Raw genomic sequence first — 22,379 nt, 5'->3', positions numbered from 1 at the left:
TGTCTGCATGAGACTGTATGGGTGAATGAATGAGTGTGTGTGTGAGATTTTGTGTGTTTGTGTCTGTATGAGATTGTGTGTGTATGGGTGAATGAATGAGTGTGTGTTTGTGTGTTGGGGGGGTAAATGAATGAGTGTGTGTTTGTGTGTGGAGGGGGTAAATGAATGAGTGTGTGAGAGAGACTGTGTGTATGGGTGAATTAATGAATGAGTGTGTGTGTGAGACTACATGTGTGTGTGAGATTTTGTGTGTTTGTGTCTGTATGAGATTGTGTGTGTATGGGTGAATGAATGAGTGTGTGTTTGTGTGTTGGGGGGGGTAAATGAATGAGTGTGTTTGTGTGTGGAGGGGGGTAAATGAATGAGTGTGTGAGAGAGACTGTGTGTATGGGTGAATTAATGAATGAGTGTGTGTGTGAGACTACATGTGTGTGTGAGATTTTGTGTGTTTGTGTCTGTATGAGACTGTGTGTATGGGTGAATGAGTGTGTTTGTGTGTTGGGGGGGGGTAAATGAATGCGTGTGTGTTTGTGTGTGGAGGGGGTAAATGAATGAGTGTGTGAGAGAGACTGTGTGTATGGGTGAATTAATGAATGAGTGTGTGTGTGAGGCTACATGTGTGTGTGAGATTTTGTGTTTGTGTCTGTATGAGATTGTGTGTGGGTGAATGAATGAGTGTGTGTGTTTGTTTGGGGGGGGGTAAATGAGAGCGAGAGAGAGAGACTGTGTGTATGGGTGAATGAATGAGTGTGTGTGTGGGACTATGTATGAATGAGTGTATGTGACTGTGTGTTGGGTGTGTGTGTGAATGAATGTTTGTGTGTAAGTGACTGAGTGTATGGATGTGGACATGGTACCCTTTATTGTACTCATGTCCATCCAGCATGTAGTCCTGCCTTGAACCCAGTCGTCCTGGGCTAGGCTTTGGATCCACCGTAAGTCAGGGTAAAGTTACTGATCAGGGTAAAGCAGTTACTGAAGATTAATGAATGGGGGTGTTTGAAAGTGTGAATAGTACCAAATTTTAACACCAGGTGGCAGTCTTTCTACCATCATGATTCACCTGCTGCATCATAACTGGCATCAAGATCAGTAACAAATTAATTATAGCTTTTCTACAAATAGGTGTATGTAAACATTTGAAATTTTCTCTACACATTCACAAATGTTCACAGCTTAACACGTTTGATGCCGGCATTTAAAGCTACACTCGAGTTTATAATGAGTTTAAAATAGTTAGAATAAGGCACAGAATATAACACACACACACACACTCCTAACAGCTTAAACAGGCAAGATAAGTTCTTCTCAACTGGTATCATATTTTAATCACTAACTTTAAAGTCACATTCGTAGCATATGCTACTGTTTAGTCTGCAATTTATGATTAATTGTCAAACTTGAATAGTCTCTAAACCAATGTTGTGTTTCAGTTAGTGCATGCCTCCCTGTTAGTGTTGCCAGGTCAGTAGTTTTCCTGTGAAATTAGTCTAGTATTACTAGTAGTTTGTATAACTCCTAATTACTCCTGTATTTTTAGTTTGTTCATTCTCATTGCTACACTGACCAGGCATAAGATTATGACCACCTGCCTAATATTGTGTTGGTCCCCCTTTTGCTGCCAAAACAGCCCTGACCCATCATGCACTGTGTATTCTGACACCTTTCTATCAGAACCAGCATTAACTTCTTCAGCAATTTCAGCAACAGTGAAATTTCAGCATTAACTTCTTCAGCAATTTCAGCAACAGTCTGTTGGATCGGGTCACATGGACCAGCCTTCGCTCCCTACATGGATCAGTGAGCCTTGGCCGGCCATGACCCTGTCACCGGTTCACCAGTGTTCCTTCCTTGGACCACTTCTGATAGATACTGACCACTGCACACCGGGAACACCCCACAAGAGCTGCAGTTTTGGAGATGCTCTGATCCAGTCGTCTAGCCATCACAACTTGGCCCTTCATCAAACTCGCTCAAATCCTTACGCTTGTCCATTTTTCCTGCTTCTAACATCAACTTTGAGGACAAAATGTTCACTTACTGCCTAATATATCCCACCCACTAACAGGTGCCATGACGAGGAGATCATCAGTGTTATTCACTTCACCTCTCACTGCTCATAATGTTATGCCTGATCGGTGTATATTATGATTTCATACACTACAGTGCTATTGAATTCTGATTGGTCAGAAGGTGCTGATTTATTTTCTGGAGCAATTCTGACAGTACTGACAGACAATACAGAAATCACAGGCTTTTATTAATACATTCCTTCTAAAATATTATCCTTTCTATAGTAACTACTCATTCACAGAGGCTTGCATCACAAACACATCACATAAAGAGATTTATTGAAGAGAAAACCTGTATTTGTTAATAGGGTGACATTTTCTCGGAGTCTACACTGTCAGTGCTTTGTAACAGAGATGAATCAAGGCTCAAGGCTTCGGTGACAGAGGACTGCACTTTCTGGTTTCTTAATAACAAGTAGCATAACAAGCTGAATTTTTTGTATAACAACCTTTAAGAAAGACAAAAAACAGAGACTAGTTAATCGCTGCTATAATATAAGGGATAACAGGAACCAACTTATTTTCTCTAGTGTTGAATGACATTCATTATTTCATGATTTAAAAAAAAAAAAGTAAATTCCTCGAAAATTGCTGTGTTGTAAGAGTAATAAATCACTTCTGAACATATTTTATGGTTATATGAATTTCAGGTGGAACTGTAACTTTGTTTTTCCCCATTGATTATTTTCTTATACAGCATGCCCTGCTGAGGAAAGGTTTTTATCCACAGACTGTCACTCACTGAAAACATGCAATATTGCCCATCTGAACATTTTTTGCACAAAGTACCTTTTCGCTGGTCTTCATTTCCACTATATTTATACAGTCTGATTGTTTTTTTCCCCCGTTATGGGCTTAACTATCTCACATTAGTACTTCTACATTCTGTATCCCATCACACTCCACTCTACGATGCAATTTTCAACCAGTATACAGAGGGGCCCAGAAAATGTATGCACACTACAACATGGAAAATACACTTTATTGCCAAAAGTTTTGGGATTACTCCACATCTCCACTGCTCTAGAGTCCAGTGGTGAGGTGCTTTACACCACTGCATCTGACACTTTGCATTACACTTGGTGATATAAGGCTTGGGTGCTGCTGCTCGGCCATGTAAACCCGTTCCATGAAGCTCACTACGCACTGTTCTTGAGCTAAACTGAAGGCCACACGAAGTTCGGAGGTCTGTAGCTATTGACTCTGTAGAAAGTTGGTAACGTCTGTGCACTGTGTGCCTCAGCATTCGCTGACCCCGCTCTGTGATTTTACGTGGCCTTCCACCGTGTGGCTGGGTTGCCGTTGTTCAATTGGTATCACTAACAGTTGACCGTGGAATATTTAGTAGTGAGTAAATTTCACAAATGGACTTATTGCACAGGTGGCAACCTATCACGGTACCACGCTTGAATTTGCTGAGCTCCTGTGAGCGACCCATTATTTCACAAATGTTTGTAGATGCAGTCTGCTTGATTTTATACACCTGTGGCCATGGAAGTGATTGGAACACCTGTATTCAATGATTTGGAGGGGTGTCCCAAAACATTTGGCAAGATAGTGTATATGCATCAAAAATGCATCCTCTCTGTATAACAATATCTACATGGTGTTAAGTCATTCTGAAGGAATGTAGTGTAAGAAATTCATTCTACTTTGCCTTTTCATTTCTGCTTGTTGTGCAGTGCGTATAACAATAAACTCCTGAATCTGCCCATCATGTTTTATTCCTTAAATACACAATGATATGCTAGACCTTGGTGAATGCCGCTTCATTTCAAATGCATTATGTGATATTACTTTATATAGCAGATTCAACAGTCACCTGCGTTTGGTAGACAGACAGTCTGAGTGTGGGTGGATTTTCCACGCAGATCTGGCAACCTTTCGCTCATGGCTCGGCAGCTAAACAAGACTAAAAAATGTCTAAATCTCTCCCTGAATTATTTATTATATTCTCACCACGCAGCTTTCCCCCGCCCAACCATATTACCTATCAAATCTAAAAGCAATATATTGATGACTAAGGTCTTTGTAAACAAGAGCAGACTAGTTACGCGCGCGCGCATGATATAAACTGTAAAGACATGCATTTTAAATACCTTGCACACACACACACACACACACATGCATGGGAATGTGTGTAAAGCTTTGATGAAAACTTAATTGAAGACACCCATAAAAGTAAAGGAGTTGGGGGTGAGGGGTATCGGGGGAGGGGGGCGTCCCAATCCTCTCATCAATACCCAAGTTCCCCTAGCCAGTAGTACTCGGAGATCAGAGTCGTCAGCGCGAGCCTGCTCTCTCTCTCTCTCTCTCTCTCTCCACACTATAATTAACCAGACAAACTAGCCGTTTCCCACGCAATGGGGTCGCACCCTTAAATTCGAGTGGACTAAGATTTCAAGTAGGAACCGAAGTTGCATGGACTAGTAACCTGCACTGAAGCGCGCGGATCACCGGCTCGACTTTCAGCTTCTTCCTCTTCTGCTTCTTGTGGGATTATTGGAGCGAGCTGCCTCGAGCCCTGGTGCTTCTGCTCACCTTCAGAAACCATGGTGTTTCACGGAAAATCTGATTTTTCCTCTTGCTAAAAAAAACCCCAACATTTCGTGGTTGTTTCCTTTTGATTTTTTTTTTTTTTTGGTATAAGATCTAAAAGTCATCATGGACCTTGTGTGGATTTTTCTCACCGTGTGCACTACATTCAGCGCGGTCACGCGTGGATCCCAAGGTTTGTGTCAAAGTTAATATTGCGTCTCAGGTGGCTGTTGTGCTTCATGCAACTTGGTACAAAGTTGTTCTTCTAACATTGAACGACTAGACAACATCATTGTCTTTAGAGATCCTTTTAATCTCTCGTATATTTGTTTTGCGCGCGCGCGCGCTCTCTCTCTCTTCCTCTCTCAGCAATACCTGAAAACACAGCTCAAGTTCTGATGAAAAGCAGCGTTTTATTGTGCCGTTTTCAACAATAACTGCAGGGGGGGGGAAAAAATATGCACGAGTTAGAAGTGTGGAAATGCTTTGTTATGAATGGAAAGGAGAGCGCGTGCACAGCGCACAGTTGCACCCCTCAAACGTCTTTGTTTATTTATTATTGTTATACACGCAACATTTTAACAGTTCAAAGCCTTAAGTGGACCCTGCATGTGTGTGCATCTCAAATGTGGTGTTTTGTAGGCTAGTGGTCCCTTAAGAAGGGAGCACTGTAGCTTATAGACACTGTGGGATGGATTTCTTGGCAGAGCAAAAACTTTGATCTTACCATCTTTAATCTCTGACTTATAAATAATGCTACGTGATATTACAAAGACTTTGAATAACCAAACTTGCATGCATGGCGACTCACCCTTGCTGTTTTTTTTTTTGTTTTTCATTTGTCTTGCTCGCACAGTATTGAATTCCATCTGTGTTGCATTAACAATAGCTGTTGAATTAATTCTGTTTCTATCCAGAGAGACTAAGGTATTCATTTAACACTAGGAATCTTTTTGGTGAATGTTATGTTTCGATTTTTGGTTCCGAGATTTATATTCATTACTAAAATCTTTAGGATGAAAAAGTAGTAGAAAAACCCTGCCCCTTTAGATTTGCTATAAATATGATGGATTCGGTCGGAACTGTGGTTCAGCATCTATATTTAAACATTTACACACTGAGTAACACATTCGGAAGTTCTTATAGATTTCTACATACTCCCAGTGTCTCTCTTTCATAGAATACTCTTAGGAGCAAGAAAAACAATCCTCTATTTTATACTCAGTCTCCCCAAAAAAGGATGTAGATTGCATCCTGTAACAAGACAGCAATTCGGAACATTAGGTACAATGAACAGGAAAATGACTTGATTATTGCTTAGATAATAGATACGTCAGAACGAATTTGCAAAGCAATCTGGCAGAGATATTAGCTAAGGATCCCATGGATAATATGAAAAAGGTTGGAGTTACATGTATAAAGGCAAAGTTCGGTCAAACCATTCATTGTAATGTATTCTGTAGGATAATTCTATCATACAGGAAGTAAGATTCAGCCGTTTGCACTAAGCATCATGTATTTTTTTACTATTTGTATTTTATTATTTAGTTACCGTTAACTATTTTTCATCTTTAGTTTAGTTTCTTCTTCAGAAGTACTTCTTAAACTCTTACCCGCTGTATTATAACTGTTAATTAGCTTATGTATGGCTTATATGATTATCCAATATCTGCAACTGACATATAGTGATGAGGTTATAAGCCTGTTATAATCATGTGCCTTTGAATCAAAGTTTTTTTTTTTATTAAGGAAAGCATGTTTTCTAAGATGTGAAGATTTTGATGTCATTTGAACTGACACGGTTCTTTTCCACTTCACTTTCCCCCTCATCTCTACTCATCTGCAGGAGCTTGTGTCCACCAAGGAGTCCAGGTTGCGGTATGTATACATTTCAGTTTTTCTTAATCAGACTGTTGTGCAATTATTCTTGCAATTATCTGAGCTTCAAGCTGTAATTGTGCTCGATTTACACAAGCTGGACTTGGTCTGGTTAATAATTCAGGAGAAGTACATTATCATGGCACCGCCTCTGACAGCTGCAGGCTGATAACGTATCAACGAGAAGAGACCGAATAGCAGTGCTGATGAGCAGAAGTGCCTCGTGAATAATGAATGCCAGCAGACTTTGTGAATGTTAATGGGGCAGTGAAATAAGCTAGATTCTACGGTGTGTGATAAATGGATCACTGTCTCGTTGTGAGACGTCTCGCAGTGCACAGGTCACTTCTGATGTCTTGTAGTTAGAGGTCTGGGACAAGACATGTGGTAAGATCTTAAAGGTATTTAACAACTCATCTGACTCCTGAGATATATCAGTTGGTGACCAATTCCCATTTTTAGGGGTGAGAGGCAAAATGTGTTCATGGTTATGCCATAAATCCACTTCCAAAAAAAAAAAAGCTTTCTTTTTAGAACACTAAATTATTTGATCTGTGTCTCTGGTGGACCTTTAAGCCTCATGGATGTCTTGAAAGCTTGGATATCTTGCAGTTGTAGATCAAGGTGACCTGATTTGTCTCCCAAATGAGGATGGGTTCCCCTCTGAGTCTGGTTCCTCTCAAGTTTTTTTTCCTCATATCATCTCAGGGAGATTTTCCTTGCCACCGTCGCCTCAGGGTTGCTCATTAGGGATAAGTGTTAGGGATGAATAGTAACTTAACTTTAAACTTTACAAGTTTCCATACTTCTGTAAAGCTGCTTTGAGACAATGTCCATTGTTAAAAGCGCTATAAAAAATAGATTTGAAATATTAAGACGTTATTAAAGAGCCTCATTAGTGGTGACGAGTTCCCGTCCATTTATACATGGCTATGGATGAGTGACAAAATGATCTTCAGGATCATACCATAAATCCAGACCCACTCTTTGTAGTAAATGTTTGCATTTTTTTTTCCACAGCAAGCTAAAGAGGAGATTTGTACTTCTTAATCCTGGTAAAACCATACAACAGGAGGCTTGCCTTTTCACAAAATGTTGCAAGTAGAAACTCTTTAGTAAGAGTTGGATCTTGAAGATCTTGAAGATAACTCATTGGAATCATCCGAATTGAGTAGTGCATGTCTTCACATTTCTCCCGTTTGCAAACTCTAGTCTGAGATTTGTACCACAGAGCAGCCTATAACCCTGGTGAAAACCCTACAACACAGGTTTTCTCAAGTGGAATAGATTTAGAAAACCTGGTCCCTTATAACATTATGAAGAAACCTTGAGGAATTCTGCAAGACAATGTGTTGAGAACCTGAAAAGCTTTTGTCTGAGAATTTCATTTGTGGCTTACTGAGTGGTATAGAAGTATAAAGTAATTGGTGTTGAGTTGCCTCCTTTACTGATGTCTGTACTTTGCCAAGTCTTGCTTGCAATTTCACTACCACCTGTTTTTGACTCTGAAAATTCAGACAACTGGTAACAACTGCTATTTTCTGACATGGTTTTCCAAAAAGCAGTTATGTTGCTACCTACTTTTCCCCAGCTTGTAATAGTGGGTAATGACTAATCCCAGACTACGATGCTTTGAAATACTAGTAATTAGATTGAAGGTAAATATACAGCAACAGAATCTCTCCTGTTTTGGGTTTCTGTTCACCGAAAGCTTTGAGAACCAGTGGTATGCGCCTATAGTATGCTACAGCATGGCTCTGACCTAAGAATGGGGAGGGTTTGCAGAGAAAGAAAGAGGCACAGAGGGGTAGGATGATGGAGGTGGACAGGTGGAGACACGCTCACACTCATTCAGGAAGAGGCCCTTTTGCAGTTCAAAGAGAAAGGCTGCCCAAACACCTGGAGAAGGAGCCGGTCTACACCAGTGGAAATAAGGACACTTAGGCAAGACCAAAGACCTTAAGCTCACCTTTGAGTCCTTATCCAAGTCTTTGGAGCATTAGGACTAATAAAATCTGTTAATGAGTGGACATATTTAAGGGAAGTCTTTAGTGAAGAGAGTTAGCTGAATGTAACGACTAGGTCTAGTAGACGATAGTAGAGGTATTCTGACATGGAGGAAGACTATTAATACCTCCTAGTGAAGCAGTACTTGCCCCTTCTGTAATACTATGTACTCTGCAATACAGTACACCGCAACCAAATATAACGCTTGTGCCTCCAGGCACAAATTCTTGGCATTGCAAGTAGTCATCCTTGAAGAAATCAAAATCTAGGGCACTTGGTGAATAGAACTGTCTAAACAGAGACCTCTGGAAATGACACATGAGATTTTTTTAATAGGTGATCATGTGGTAAATCGGGGCAACACGTCCAACCTGTCAGGAATCTCAGTTTTTTTTTTTACTCAGGCTTTCTGGAAATTGAATGAATAGTTTGCAGTTCAGTAGCTTCTGGCAAGGCATGGGCTTTTGATGGACACAATCAGCTTTTATGTATTCTTGTGAAAAACAAATTAATGTTCAGCCTTTCTTTAACCGGTATGAAAGAACAAAGTGATAACAAAGAGCATTCTGTAGTTTTTTGCAAGGATGAAAAGATGGCCTTCTAGCATGTTGTATTCAAATCAAGTCTGCTTCAATGTGCAATATATTTCCAAGCACCCATATTTCGAGGTATTTCATTACTTATATGGCTGCCAAAAAAAACGAAGAAGCCAACATAAATTCAGCTGGCCCTGAAAGTACCCTTGTGACTTGTAGGTCTTTTAATTTAGATACTGTATCTAAGGTACAATTCTTAATCCAACTGTATGACCAACAAGTAGACGTCTGCTGTATTCATAGTTTGACTGAGCTCCAGGTCCTGTTGTGAATAACTGCATAGTTAATCCAGTTCAGCTGTTACTAACATGCTGATCTATTGGCGCTGATCCCATTCTGGCCAAGCACTGAAAGCATGAGAGATTTTCTCACTGATTTACCTGACGTCTGTCCATCCTGTTGAATGGTTACTTGCTGTAAAGAGAACTAACGGATGTTAGACCTACTATGTTGTCATTTCCCGAGGCACCGCCATTCTAGTGTAGTAACTGTTATACTTACCAACTCAGTAGCTCAGCATCAGAAGGCACCACGTTTGGCTAATAGACCAATAAACAAATCAAGCAGACGTCTTTCCTTACACTGGTTTCTGGTCTGTTTGCCCAGAGGCCCCCTGGCTTTTGTATTGTAGTCCATTCCCAGTGTTTAACCCACAGCCTTTAGCCAAGTATGTTTACACTCTGTCATTGTGCTGAATAGATTTTTAATCCTATTTTTGGGGACTCAAGCCTGCATTTGAGCTTGCTTGCATAAAATTAAATCAAAATAATGTTAATGTGTTTATAAAGAACCCCCCCAAGAACTAGGTAACTGGTGGAACCTGAAAAAGAATGGATAGAATAGATTAATTCATGTTATATGTAGACCCATGTATACAGTGTCCATGCTCATATATACAGTGTCCATTTAATACTTTCTTAAATTGCTCGTCAGTTCAATTCACTGGGTACTGGGCAGTAGAAAATCCTGCCTTAGCACAAAGAAAAAGTCAAAGCTAGACCCAATGTAGTCTAGCCTTGTCAAGATTAGCGCATACAATGCTATTTTATTCAACAAGAATTCTTGAGGGACCAATTGGTCTAAGAAGGATGCCTCAAGCAGCATTTGAAAATATAGCCTGTAATTTTTGCTGTGTGCTTCGGTACACTTTTTTCATGGGGTATCAAATCTTATATAGGTGTTTACATTCTGCCTTTTTATGGGCCGTACATTATGAATAGCCTCATTAATTTGGAAACATATTCAGATTTATAGATCTGAAACTCCTGTTATGATGGTAGGTTGAAAAACCCCCCCTTTATATTTTTGCTTAGTCAAACTTTTGCTTAGGTAAATTTTGGAGTTTCCCCAAGCGTGGTTCTCCTTTATCAATCTCTTTGAGTTGTAGTTGAAATTTGAAGCATGGCCTCTCCTGTGAATGCCACAAAGATAGATGATGTCAGATGACGTGGCTGTTTGGAGAAGATTAAGATCCAGACCAGGCCTGTCTTTTCTTTAGTTTTCTTTCTGCCTCTCAATTTATGGTTCTTATTCATGTTCCTCCATGTTCAAAAACAAAACAGTCCCGGTTTCCCTGGTGCACAAGACCCAGAGAAGGAGAAGAAATAACTTCGTGCCTTAGGTAAACATTGTAAACAAATCCCATAGGAAGATTTGTCCCAAAGGTTGTCTATGTGAGTATTAGTGAAAGGTAATGAAAGATTGTCTAAGCCTGCGCGAATCATATTTCCAGCTCATGGTGTACACACCTTCAGTGTTTTAATAAGTAAGAGTTGAGTAAAGCAAAGTGCAAAGTGAATCCTATTTTCGTCTAGTCTCTATGCCCTGTAGTCATGGCTGGCTTGTCTTTACACACAGAAGGTAAAGCTCAGCTCTCTTTTCATGATTCCTCATTGCCACATTTTAACTCCGCACTGTCAGAAAGTTAAAATGTGGCTTGAATGTGTGAACAAAGCCATCGTAGCCAGTTTACCATAACGTATCGAGCCATCTGCAGTCTCATTTCGATGAAGTATAATGGAATCGACTGCTTTATTGTATTAGTCTGATCTGCGTAGAAAGTAAAGCAGTTTGCATATTAAAGGCTAAAACAAATAGCTTGAGTTCTTCACTGTGTTTAAAAAGGATTGCACTTACTTTTTTTGTAATGTTGCTTTAGGAATCTTCAGAGAGGCCTGTTGCCCCCCCAGTGTTTACTTGTTTGCCTCTTTTTTGACTCATTGTAAGCAGCAGGGAGTTAACTACCCCACACTGTGTATAGATTTATTGTATAGATTTTTAACTATTACTGATGGATTAGAAGAGCTACCATATGTTCCACAAACATCTCCCGGCAATCGGTCTCTTTAGAAAACTTCACCTCAGCATGATGGAGAGCGAAAGCACCTGCATGCAAGAAACAGAGCGAGTAAATCATCAGTTCCTCGAGTCTTTTAATTGCGATGGAATTGATTTTCCGAGGAAATATCTGATGAAACACTTCCTTATCACAATAGAGTATTAGGAAACTTTCGACCATGATGCACTTTGAAGTGTAACCTCCCCCCCCTTTCAAGGATACCGGCCATAGGGAGTGAGAACGGAGATGCTTTCAGGCATTAGGGAGTGAATAGTGCACAATGGAAAAGCAGGGTTAAGTGAGGATTCCGGAGGTGAGTGACCCCTCGCCAATATTGAACCTCCCACATTGCTTTTGTGTGTTTGTGAGTGAAGAATGCCTTCTCCACATCAGGTCTAGAGGGTCATGGAAATTCATCATATTAGACAATGTTGTCTGATGATTTAAAAATAATGAGGTGCGAACTTTTCACTAGGTTGTCAGTAAAGGGTGTACTGTGTAGACTCTCAGCTTTGAGTAACATTCAGCTTCTTATATTTTTCCCAGGGTAACATGATAACAGGTTAAGTGGAATGCTTTATGTCGGACGTACATGCACAACTGCTATTGCACTCTGTTTTCTCCCTATATGTTTGTCGTTTTTATGTCCTCAATGTCTCCCTGATGTCTGTTAAAAATTCGGCCCTTACGACTTAAATTGCCAAGTAGTTTAAAAAGGCATTTTTATATATATCTCTAAAAAAGGAAAGTGTACCGTTGAGGCTTTTAAGATGTCACAGGCGAAGTGTTATTTAACTGTTGTCTTGGGCAGTTTTACATTGTTATATATAAAACTACACCTAAGGCAACTGTTCACTGTTGTAGTCATTAGTCTACATCCATACTGTTAATCCATAACAAACTTTGGAAGAAACCTCCAGAGCAGAGCCTGTAGTTGCTCTAATGTTTCACCAAGGATTATTTCAGCATCCTGTCTAATTCCAGCTTGCTTAGAGATGTAATAATAGCAAACAATTACACCTGCCACATTCTCTACACCGTTTGTGTCTTTGGGTATACCTGTACTTTATCCCAAGTTATCAGAGTACTGAATCAGCGAAGCTGGCTTCCATTTGTGGCAACCACATATTGCCCTTCAGCATAAGAGGTGCAGCAACACATCCATCATTGATCTCAGCAGCCCAGGTCTGGCCTAGATAACAAACTTCAGCTCCAGAGCTGTGACTTGCAAATGGCTGTTTTTTTTTTTTTCTTCTTTCGAATGTCTGGAACTGGAATAAAATGGCACTGGCGTTTGATCGCACTTTATATAAAGTCGCATCGTTATAAATGTAAAGTGTACAGCTTAACTGTAACGAAACTCCTGAGGATTTTGATGGAGTACAGATGGATTGTACAAAAAACGTCTTATGTAAGTACACATATCGTGCAATGCAGTGTCACTCTCTGTATCTGTATCACATTTGTGCAATATAATAAATGAATCATTACTTGGATTGTTTTGTATAGCCGGAACTGCTAACCTTTAGACATTTTGAAGGAGTCATCACTCAAGAATACACCAAAAAACCAGTCTTTTTAGTCCTCCATTAAACGTTCTCGATCGACATATCGATCAGGAATGATTAGTACAGACTCGTTGGAAGCTCCGCCCCTTTCTCCCAGCTCCGCCCCTTTCTTAACAAACAAAAGTTTGTTAATGTGAAATAAAAACCTGTTAATGTGTGTTCAACTTGTGATGGATGACAAAAAAAAATTCGAAAGATTTTGCCTGAAAGAGAAAATCTGCAGCAAAAAAAGTATTTTCTACACAGGTAAAGCCTACATGCATTTTATGAGCAAATGATCAACATACGCAACAACAAACACTTTAAATAAGGGTAATCATTTCATAATCATTTTGCTTTATAAATGAAGTGTACATAGTATGCATGATATTTTTTATGTGTGACTGCTGATCCCATGAGGATTAGTTAGACTCCAGCAACATTAATGACCAGAAATGTCAGAAAATCTTATCCCGTCTGTACTTACTTCACTCTTAATAATACATTTTTTGGACAAGGGGAATCCTGCTACCAGATTAAGATATGCCTTTGAACCTTTAAGGCTTTACCCCGCAATGGTTCTTTTTTCCTCCCCACTGTAACACGATATTAGGTTGACTGGAATGCTTTATGTCGGACCTACACACGCGGCTAGTTTTTTTCCGCCATGTCTGTCATTTTATGGCACAGTGTCAGTGGCTCAGTGCCTCCCCGATGGCTCTCTGTTGAAAATAATGCCCTTGTTCTTGGGCCTGTCTGTCTGCAGCCTTAGGTCGAGCGCTGGCTAATGGCCAGATGCCAGGCGATAGCTGACGATTCACTCCCAGGCGGCGGTGTGAGCCTGGCAGCAAGCACTTAGACTCTGTGAGCTCTCCCTGTTCTTATCTTTTGTACTGTCTCCTTACTGCCTGCTCTGTCATCCACCTCAGAATCAAAGGAATGCTACAATTAGCCTCTTCAGGTTCCGGTATATTACAGATGTAACAAACAGATTGTTACAAAGGTGAAACACCTGGAACGCCACTGCAAGGAATAAACTGTAATTTGCAGGGGAAGAGCTTGGGGGGGAAAGGTAGAGAGGAAAGGGAGGCAGAAGTCTGTCCGGGGCTTTTCATAAGCAAGCACCCATCTGTCATTAGGTCAGACTCTGTAGTCATTTCCCAGGCATGCTGGCTGAGCTGCTGCTGACAAACTGCTATGAGGCATTCATTTGTTCAGTGGGTATTTACATCCAGACCCGTAAACTTTAGTGTCCTAACTTTTTAGGTCATTAATATATAGAGTAGTGCTAACACAATGTTCCAATCTGTGCTTGTATCCCCTCTGAATATTCACATCGGTGTCTGTATTTAGGTTGATGATGCATTCGAGCTATGTTCGCCTGAACGTTCTTCTTTGGTTAGCAACAAGCTAGCCAGCTAACTGTGAAGAATGATGTATATTGTAATTTCCTCATCAAAACAGCTAACTATATAGTCAGATTTAACAAGCTAATACTGTAGGTCTATATGCTGATTAATGCAAATCAGATTCTTGTATATACAGCATAGCTCATTTAAAAGTAAACAAAATGTTAATTCAGTACTCAACGTCGAAGAGACTGTTCCAAATTTCTAGAGGGGTTTATTAATTTATTTATTTTTTTGTTTATCCTAGCTTGATGTCAGTGTTGGAATGTAGCGGTGTTAAGTTAGTGTGGCTGTACCACAAACAAGCCAAAAAAAAAACGATGAAAAAATTCTAGTTTATTCTATTTTTCCTAAACTAATGATCTAAATAAAACAATGAATGCGGTAAAGCGATCATTCACTTTCAATTGAATGAATGAGCGTGGTTTTTCTTTCTCCTGTGAGCTTTATATCTGAAAGTTAAAACCTCCCACTCCCAAATTTTTTCTTGCATCCTGTAGGATCTCAGTAATGACGCACTCTTATAGCCTTAAGCTGATGCCCAGTAAACCTTTCTGGCAATCTTTCTTCTTTAAAAATAAACAGAACCTATTATCTTTTCAATCCGAACAGCATTCATATTTGGACAGGATCATAGTTTATACTATAGTGTTTGAAACGAAGAGAAAGCAAAAAGAAATCTATTCATATCACATTGTTGTTGCAGTCCATATTTGAGAAAATGTTGCTAGTTTAGGCAGCAAAGTTCAGTATTATCAACTGCAAAGCAAATCTAAAAAATTTTAATTCTGGTGCAGAAATATGAGATTTTTTTTTGTGCTTAATGGTTGTCATGGAGAAACTGATTGGAAAGAGGATTGCCATCAGCAGGAGTTTTGCTTCTCTGATTTTAAACTAACCAAAATACTCCCACACAGCCAAAACTGATCTTTTTTGTGGGTGAGAATATCAAGTTCAAGCCTCCCCTTTTTTGGCTTCTAATGTATTAGAGTAGCACTATAATTGTACCCATTCACACTATATATGCTGGTCTATTTCTGAACCTTATTAAAATATAGTGTTAAATAACTGTTTAAATGTTAAAACAAATGCAAAAAGTGCATTCATTGGGTTTGTACGTGTACTTTGCACAATGACAATAAAGCTGAATCTAATTTAATCTTAATATATTACTGATTTAGAATGGCTGTGTACGTACGGTGGCACAGTAAAGAGATAATGAAGTTCTAAATCTTATTACAGCTTGCATTTACAGATGCATCAATCCACAGCAAGTTACAGAAGTGCTTTGTGGTCTCTATCTTCATGCTACATTACTATGTCAGGGTCTAAATACCTTGTTGTGGATGTTAATACAGTATAAAAATACTGTAACAAAAGTGCTCATTTAAGTAGTTGGTAAAGAGGTAGGTCTTCAGTCGTTTTTCTTTTCAAGTCAGCCAAAGACTAGCCAGCGCATGTTCTTTCTACCAACTAGGTGCCAGGTCTGAGAAAAACCCTTAGACTCCTTTTCACACTTGAACGTTCACACTGGAATTTAATGGCAATTAATTGTGACAAGGTTAAGTGTAAACACAAACCAAAGATATAATACCTGTGTGATGGGACAATCATGGCAATTGTAAATATGTGCCTACTGGTAAAGGTGCATTTGCAAGTGTGAATGACACACAGCCCATATGTGCATTACTGCTAAGGGTATGTCAGTGACCTTCCAGGTTTTGGGTGTGAAATCTCTACAGAGGTGTTTGAAGATAACAGCTGTGATGAGCACAGGGGGCATTTTGTCACACTCCTAGGGCAGTTTTTACACCTTTGCGTCTTATTTAAAAAGCAAAGACATATTTGCTGATTTGAAATGAGTCCATGTGTCTTGCTCTGAGAGAATTATTTCTCCGAATTAGTCTGATGTTTGATTGTTGACCGTCGCAATTTGATGGAAATAATACTATTTCATTTAGTTAAGTTCACGATCAATGCCAAACAAATCAGTCAAGCGTCTACGTGACGGTTTGACTGTTTTTATCTCCATAAATCCCTCAAGCTTTACAGACACTCACTTGGCTTGAACCTAATGATGGCTTCAAAGTTTGGAAGCTCAAACTCACCATGCATTTTCAATGTTAGGGATTAGGCTCCATTTAAAGAGCTTTCATTCTTCTTCTGGTGTGTCTCCGAGTATCCCAAATACCAGTCACATTCAAGCTGTATGTCAGGGCTAAAAGCCAGACAGTCATTTCACTCCCTGCCCTAGAGACACACCGTGACAAAGCCAGATTAAGGGACACTCCAGGCTGTGTCTCAAATGATAAAACTCCCCCTTTTGCCCTTCCAGGATGACAAAGGGGTGATACTATTTTTGTCCATTAACAACATCATCCCACTATCCCTTCCCTTGTCCTCTCTAGGTTAAGTTAGGGAGTAGTGCGAGTACGAGGAACCAATTCATGTTGGTACCCAACAGGGGATCTTGTCCTGATTGTTTATTTACTGTTTACTGTCAACAGAGTAAATTAGAAATGTCGCCTGTTCTGATAAGCCTTACTCTTAGAAAGACACATAACACTGCCTTGCCCCATTTTCTCACTGCAAGGTTTTTGGCATTAGATTAGGTTGATGATTCATGAGCTGAATGATTACTGAAAGGCGATATTTTATTTTTAATGTCATAAAGCTAATATCTCTTGGCAATTAGGCGAATCTTTATCTAAAAATAATGTCAAATGAGGAGTCATGCCTTGTCTTGGCAGAATTTTGAAAAATCTTTTATTTTGGACCTGGATAGCTTGAAGATGGTCTTTTTTTAATCTTCAGCTGTTCACTGGAGCCTCAGATTCTTGTTCTTGGCTAAAAGGAGTGGAACCTGATTTAGTCCTGCGCTCATCCACCTCAAGGTTTAATGTGTTGTGCATTCTGAAATGCTCAGCATGGCTGTAAAGAGTGATTATTTGAGGTACTGTAACATTCCAGTCAACTCGAACAAGCCTAGCCATTCTTCTCTCAACTCTAGAGATATAGTATTGTGCATGAAGTTGCTGAAATACTCAAACTAGGCCATCTCAGGCAGCTGCAATCCTGCAATCCTGCCACAAATATAGTCACTAAGATCACATTTTCAACCATCCTGATTTTTTATATGAACTAAAAAAAAATTTGCAAGATTTTATGCATTGCATTACTGATCCATTTTTGTTGTTGTTGCTTCATTGAGGTCTGTTAATTGTCACTTTGTAATAATGCCCATGTTCAGATTTTGGATCTGAAGTTTGCTGTAAATGAGAGTTATACATAGAGCAAAACACTTCCCAGAAACATAAGGATCTGGTAGAAAAGTCCCCCCTGTGAAAAACAAGAACTTCTCTGATGAGCTGAGCTAATTAAGACAAAAAAAAATAAATAGTTTTGAGGCAGGATTCCAAGAAGGGAATCCAAGTTTGCTTGTGCCAAGTGTTAATTACGAATATAACAGTAATGTTGTATGATGGCATGATTACATTAGAGTATTACATGAGTGTTTGTTTCTAAAAGTAAAACCTTCGTTAATGAAGAATGAAAAATGTAATAAGTATAGCAGACTGATGAAGGTTGATAGAATCACTGTATTTTTGTTAAATTCTTCTTTCAAGTTTGTAACATATGGTTAATTGGGGCGGTCAAGCTGACAGTGGATTTCTGAGAGACAGTTTGAGTTAAGTGAAAAACATTAACATGTCACAATGGACCTTTGAACAGGAAATTTCAAGCAATCCCTTTAGGAATCTTGCTGTATCCACAGAATCACACACCATTAGCTCTAAAGTGTCTCATCCTGATCTTCTAAACAACCATGACCAGAGTGTGTCCACCAAATTAGTCCAATTTGCAGATTAAGCACTTGTTGTTCAGAGCAGGTTGAGGGAAACTGCCCAAGACAGAAAGGAGCCTGATGGCAGACAGGAGACAAGAGTACTGTAAACCTCCTTTACATTTAACACAAAGGAATGGTTGGGGATGATGTGTGTGTGAAATCCTGCTATAGTGTATTTGACTGGCATGAAAGAAGCCATTGTTGGGATCTCAAAGGGAGTTGACCTTGTTCCAAAACTCCCCCTCTACCATCTCCATTCAGCCCCCTCTGCCTGTGCACTGTCTTCCTGCCATTCTTGTTAAGCCCCGACGTGATAAAGGACGCATGAGCCAATAACGTGGGCTGCAATAGCAGTGTCCATCAAAGGCATGTCATTAAATGCTGTTCTGTAGGCTTTACTGTCAGTGATGAAGCTCAGATCTCATTCTGATCTGCTTCCAGTGATGGTGACGAGAAATGGGAAAAGAGCTGGTGTTCTGCTTTTGTGAGATGTTATTATAGATAAGATTGCTGAACTATGACCAAATTCAGGCCTGGTTTTGATGTCAGAAATTCAATTTTTTATTGCATTTAATGTCTAGCTAGACGGGTCTAAGCAGTATTGGGTTCGGGGGTAGTGCTAAGTACTTAAGTAAGGAAACGAATGATGGTTCATGCTGTTATAGGAAAACAATCCTATACTTACTCATTTATTTACATGTAGCAACATATACTGAAATGTATTTTTCTGCTTATATCACAGCAAGTTGCCTTAGATTACAATTTGAAGTTATTAATGAAATACACATCGCATCTTTTAAATCTCTGTCTGTAGTTACATTTGATGATATTTAATTTCTGTGAGAGTTCTTGTTATCACTTATTTCATAGCAATACGTTTTTAGGTTTTCCTTCACCATACTCTCGCTTTTTTTCTCTCTCCTTAACATTAATTATAAAAAAAAAAAAGACACTTGAGATTCAAGGCTCATTACGTAAATGTTAAATAAACATCTAGTGAAAGGAAATCTTTATCACATCAAGGACTCTACAGCTTTTGTTGTGAAATAGCAAGTTTCTTTTAATCTGTTCATTATTAGGCTTAGATTACGTGATGGTTCGGTCAAAGAAGTCCCTGTAAACAAGCTGTTACTATAGAAACAACATCCTATTAGGACCAACCCTTAATAGAATCATTTATTTATGTTACAGCCAGAATAAATGTCAGGACAAATTTTAAATATCAGAGAAATTTAGAAGCATTATATTCAATAGAATATATCACCGTGTAATGACTAAACATAACACGTTTACTTTATGCATTGTTGACTGTAGAAGACTTTATTTGAAGACTTATTCAGGAATTTGCAGTATCGCATCACTGTGCGGCGAATTACGAGAGGATAGGACGATATGGTCTTGGTGCATTGTTATTCAAAATCGTTTATCATAGTTTGTAAGACCATTTAGCATGTGGCTACATTTATACAAGAAAGGATGAGACAATTCATGTTTGATCTTAGTGGAACACTGGCGCTAATCCAACATGCCATCTGCACCTCTTGTGTTTATAACAGCCAATACACACTGCTAGCAGCCCTGGCATAAATAAAAGCATCAGTGGAGAGGTTAATATCACGTTACACGCATACACACCATCTCTGTAAATAAGTGTTTCTTGAAGTAGACCAGAGTCAAAGGGGAAAAAAAAAAAAAAAAAACAGCTAGCAACTACGGCTAACTCAGCTCTGGCTGCTAGCTCTGTGAAGTGATGCCAGGGTCTAGCTGGCAACTGTTTTGTCTGACCAGGCTTAGTAAGAAGCCTGGAGACTTCTGGAGTAAAGCCACTGAGTGTTGCAGTGTGTGCCCAGGGACCTGAGTAATGCCTGGCACTTCATGGTGCCAGGTGACCGCTTCACTGACGCTCATAATTGATGCCGTGCTCGACTGGCTCCTGAACTTTTGAACTCTTGAACAAGGTCACAACTTGGACCTTAAGATGTAATAGTGTGGACTCATTCTTAAAAAACGATGCTTTACCTGTTAATAGTAAAGCAAAACTATGTTATAAGATACTAATCCTTTTCTCTTTGGAAGGAATACACAGGTAAAGAGGATTTTAGAGTAGTGACAGCATTAAACTTTAAGAAATGGTACAGCTCCTTGTAGCGTTGTTTGACAATATAAATTATGGGTATCTTTCTTGGATGACTAAGGAAATTTTAGTTGAAAATGATTGGGACGTCATTTTTAAGAACAACATTTTGTCTTGCTTTTTATTAGTTTATTAAATTTACTATCACTCACAATGCTAATGCCAAAATTCATACTATCTATCTAAAAGTTTGTGGACACCTGACCATTTCATCTACGTGTGCTTCTTGAACCTCCCATTCCACATTTAATCCCCATTTGCATTCTTCTAGGAAGGTTTTCCAACAGATTGTGGTTGTGGGGATTTGTGTTCATTCAGCCACAAGAGAATTAGTGAGGTCAGGCACTGATGTTTGGTGAGGAGGCCTGGGGTGCAGTCGGTGTTCCATTTCATCCTAAAGGTGTTCAGTGGGGTTGAGGTCAGGGCTCTGTGCAGGACACTCGAGTTGTTTCACCATGTCAACCATGTCAAACCCTGTCTTCATGGACCTCAAATTGTGCTCAGCGGCATTGTTTTGCTCCTGTGTGCAGATATTGTAAGGTTACAGCACGCAAAAATATTCTATACATTTGTGTTAGGGAGAGCAGTATATTTTCATAGACATGTATTCAGGTGTCTACAAACATTAGCTAACATTGTGTTGCTAATATTGAAAATGTTAATGTGAAAAGCAACAAACTGACACCCAGTGTCTTTTCCCACTCCTCAACTGTCCAGTTTCGGTCAGCCTGAGACCCACTGCAGGCTACAATTCCTGTTCTTTCTTCTGACAGAAGTGTAAGCTGAGTGTGTCTTTTAATGAAGTCTATCCTCTCCTGTTTCGTCATGTTTTGCGTTCTGAGCTGCTTTTCTGCTCATCCTAGTTGTAAAGAGTAGTTATTCGATATATATACCGTAGAGTCCAGCATTGTGCTACACTTAAACATGTCGACATGTTCATAAATGAACGTTATTTACTGTGTGGATGTTTTGACACTTAGACAGCACAACAGATATGAAATGGCAGATGGCTCTATGAATTACTTACCAGTGCTTTTAAAATTCAGTAAATGATGGAACTGTTGCTTCGAGCAACTCCCTGCCCACACGCTTGTCTTTCCCACAGTGAGTTGTTAGGGACGTAAGCTCAGGGTGACATAATCAGGCAGTGAGAGGTAGCACATAAGTGCAGATAATGTCCAGAACCTGTCCTCCCCTTCCCCTCTCTCTCACTCTCTCTCTTTCTCTCTCTCTCACTCTCTCTCTTTCTCTCTCTCCATCCTCGTTCTATCTTTGTTTGCATAGGCAGTTTAGTGTGCACTTAATGCAGTGGGGGGAGGTGAAGCAGAAGGTCAGGAGTCTCGCCTGCATTAACATGACTCAATGCACTTAAAACACACTGCAATTAAAAAGCGAGGGATTTGAGCTTTAGGAGATTGCATTCCTACTGAATACTGCCTCTGATGGGAGGACCCTCGTCACTCCCTTTATGGGAGACAAAGTCTTTAAAAAGATAAAACTATTAACAGCGAGCAAGCTCATGTGCGTGAGATCTAAAAGGAAATCCCTTCAAAGTCTCCCCTTGAGGTCCATCTAATTGAAAGGTGGGAGATATAAAATAAAAAGCCCACAGTCTAGTCTTTTGATCTTCTGCCATCCGTGATTCAGAGTTTTATAAGAGTTTTAATATTGGGACTAATAGTTTTAATAATTAGGTGCATTTTTAAGGAAAACGATTTGGGTTTTAACAAAATTTGTAACTAAAACCTCATATTAAGAGCCTTCTACTCTATTGGAGCATCGCATTTCCTGACCCTTCCCTTCTTTGATGAGCTTTATGATTGAAAAACAAGAGCTACAAATGTCCAGGTGTCTCATCATGCCTTTAATCATCCAATTTGTTCAGTTGTTGTGTGGTTCTAGTATAAAATAATCAGCATTCGTGTTAAATAATCAGCAATCAGTCTTACCACCCCCTAAGTTTATTTTTCTATAACAGCATGTCCAGAAAGTGTTTTATGTGAAACTTTTTTT

At 39.4% G+C, this 22,379-nt stretch overlaps 1 protein-coding gene across 2 annotated transcripts in view; it reads left to right on the top strand.

The window, feature by feature from the left end:
* The first annotated feature begins 4,340 nt into the window (after positions 1-4,340).
* The window catches only part of fras1 (Fraser extracellular matrix complex subunit 1), a 137,144-nt gene continuing 119,105 nt past the window's right edge, over positions 4,341-22,379 (top strand). For both annotated transcript variants that reach the window (XM_058374626.1, XM_058374625.1), the window contains exons 1-2: positions 4,341-4,803; positions 6,457-6,488. In XM_058374626.1, the coding sequence (XP_058230609.1) occupies positions 4,737-4,803; positions 6,457-6,488 (99 nt within the window). In that variant the 5' untranslated portion in view covers positions 4,341-4,736. The remainder of the gene's footprint in view (positions 4,804-6,456; positions 6,489-22,379) is intronic.

The sequence above is a fragment of the Hemibagrus wyckioides genome, linkage group LG22, assembly GCF_019097595.1.
Source record: "Hemibagrus wyckioides isolate EC202008001 linkage group LG22, SWU_Hwy_1.0, whole genome shotgun sequence".
NCBI classification, from domain to species: Eukaryota; Metazoa; Chordata; class Actinopteri; order Siluriformes; family Bagridae; genus Hemibagrus; species Hemibagrus wyckioides.
This window is presented reverse-complemented; position numbering and strand designations above follow the sequence as displayed.